The sequence below is a fragment of the Aplysia californica genome, unplaced genomic scaffold (assembly GCF_000002075.1).
Source record: "Aplysia californica isolate F4 #8 unplaced genomic scaffold, AplCal3.0 scaffold00031, whole genome shotgun sequence".
Taxonomy (NCBI): domain Eukaryota; kingdom Metazoa; phylum Mollusca; class Gastropoda; order Aplysiida; family Aplysiidae; genus Aplysia; species Aplysia californica.
In genome coordinates, this window is record NW_004797301.1 from 1,539,006 (window position 1) to 1,541,505 (window position 2,500).

Here is a 2,500-nt window from a genome sequence, read left to right on the forward strand (position 1 = left end):
CATTTTAAAAACTGTTTTAATTAATGTAGATGGCCTATAATAGACTATTCCAGTGTAGAAAATAGTTGTAAAATGTTTCACGCGTCTATCTATACAATTTAGTTCATAAATCAGGAGACGTGAAACTTCGACTTTGCCTGTCATGGCCACCCCAGGTTGATTGGAATGCAATTTGCAACCATCTATATTACACCTGTATATTATAATTATGTACTTGCTGGGCCCCCTTTTGATAAAAGGAATGATTGGAGCATTAACATTAACTGAAAGTCATTGGCCTACTCTAGTTACAACCTACTGGAAAGGAGCAACAAATCTTTAGAGATGCCAAAAATTAGAAGGTCCAGATCTATACTCTCAAAACAAAATACGCCTCTCGAAATATCACCTCCAGCACTTTTGCTGTGAAGGACAGCTAGCAGATTTGTTTCGTTTTTCAGTGGAATAACCACAAAGACCAAAGAAGGACGGGAAGTTTTTGTCAAATATATTTTTCTAAGTTCAGGAAATGAATAAAAAAACAAAAACAAAACAGGGCTCCGTCATGGGAACCTATCTATCTTTTTAAAGGTACTTGCCAACTTTCAACTATGTAGCTGTCGTAGTTTTATAGGAAAAGTGACACATGTGTCTCCTAGTTGCCAAATATAATAGATTCTGCTGGTCGAATCTTTTCGTCACTTTTAGAAACACACACACATACACACACACACACACACACACACACACACACACACACACACACACACACACCCTTCCTACCTACAAAATTAAACGAAGGTAGAACTTTATATTCTCAAGAGCATGAAACAGCCGAATTTTCGTGGTTTTGAGCTTTACAAAATACAGTAGACAATAAACGGTGGAATCAGGCACTCGTCAATGTTTGGACATATGGAGTTATTGGTGTCACCTGAAAGCATGTCCATTTGCCTTGATTTCGGTGAAAAAAGACCCATCCATCTGGAATAGAATTCGAGATATTTGCCATTGACGGAGGTGGGAGTCGCCTGGTTTCATAGGTAAAATCTCGAGCAAATGGCAGCCAAAGTTGGGTGATTTCTAAAGCTTGAGAGTCCTTGGAAACTGAAAATTTATAAATGCTTTGCGTTTCTCCGCTTTTTTCCCCAGTATAATCCACACAGAAATGTATTTTTAAAAGGACAAACGGTATGCGAGCCAAAAAACAAAATTTCAAAAAAAATTACCAAACCGACAGAAAAAATGCCGATTTCCTTGATTTCATTACTTTGTCGAGCTCTCGATTTCACCACGATGCCTCACAAATAGACAATGATGATCTAAGCCCAAAGCTCTACGTTATTGTATTGAAGGTACATGGGCAGCTAGTCTCCATAAATAGCTTTACAATCACTTAAGAATCATTGATCAATCGTGCTGCAACAATTTTACAAAAAGATGTACAATAATTCTCTAACAATTTTACTGCCATTTTACAACCATTTTTCAAAATAAATGCACTCATTTTTCAGTAACTTCACAATCAGTAAGCGGTCATTTTCAATTTTCCCAATAGCTTTACAGTACAGTCACTTTACAATAGTTTTCTAATAACTTTACAGTCATATTACAACGAGTTTCCAACAACTTTACAATCCTTTTACCATATTTTCATAACAACTTTAAAATCATTCCACAATTACTTTTCGATAACTTTACAATATGTTTAAATGTACAATAACTCGATTAACTTTACAATTATACAACAACAACTTTCCAATAACTTTACAATCATTTTACAGTTTTTCCGTAAAACAACTTAAAAATCATCCCACAATAACTTTTGAATAACTTTACAATCATTTTACAATAGATTTCTAATAGTTTTACAATCATTTTACAATCATGTTACAATCCTTGTAAATCTTTTCTCCATCGATGAACAGAGGCGAGCGTCGGAAGAGGTAGGTTTTCACCGAAACTGGGAGAGTTACAAGTACGGCTTTGGCGATCTGAACGGGAACTTTTGGCTAGGCTTGGAGAAAGTGCACAAGCTCACCGCAGAGGTAAAGTCTATTGTTGTTGTTGTTGTGGTTGTTGTTGTTGTGTGTGTGTGTGGTAGCCTATCCGTTCGAAATGTTCGGAGCCCCGAAGAGTGTGCTCCTCGCCAGGGCCACCGCCTCCCTTGGGTAGCGGGTGAGGCAGTCCAACCTCCCTGAATCCCCCCCGAAGAGATGCCACCGCCGGGGCTCCGTGGCGAGGCATCTCTGCAGCCAGTGCTCCAAATCTTGGGGCTCCTCGCTGCACAATGGACATATTGGGTCCGATGTTTTGTCTATTCTATTTTTGTAGGCCCGAAGCCCAGAGAAATGACCGGTCCTGATTTTTGCCAGTAATGACTGGTCACTGCGGGACATAATAAGAGCCTCTCGTTTTAAGGAAAATGCCCTGTATACTTTTTTCGTCCGCGTGTGGCATATAGGGGGGTCTTTTGTAATTAGTTTTATCTGGGCGCACGCACTGTCATAAGTAATTTGGC

General features: G+C 38.9%; 1 protein-coding gene across 1 annotated transcript in view; it reads left to right on the forward strand.

Annotated features, from left to right (window-relative positions):
- LOC106014180 (ficolin-1-A-like) overlaps positions 1 to 2,500 on the forward strand; it is a 7,953-nt gene that overhangs the window by 2,932 nt on the left and 2,521 nt on the right. The window contains exon 2 of the mRNA XM_013091292.1: positions 1,908 to 2,027. Coding sequence (XP_012946746.1) covers positions 1,908 to 2,027 — 120 coding nt within the window. The remainder of the gene's footprint in view (positions 1 to 1,907; positions 2,028 to 2,500) is intronic.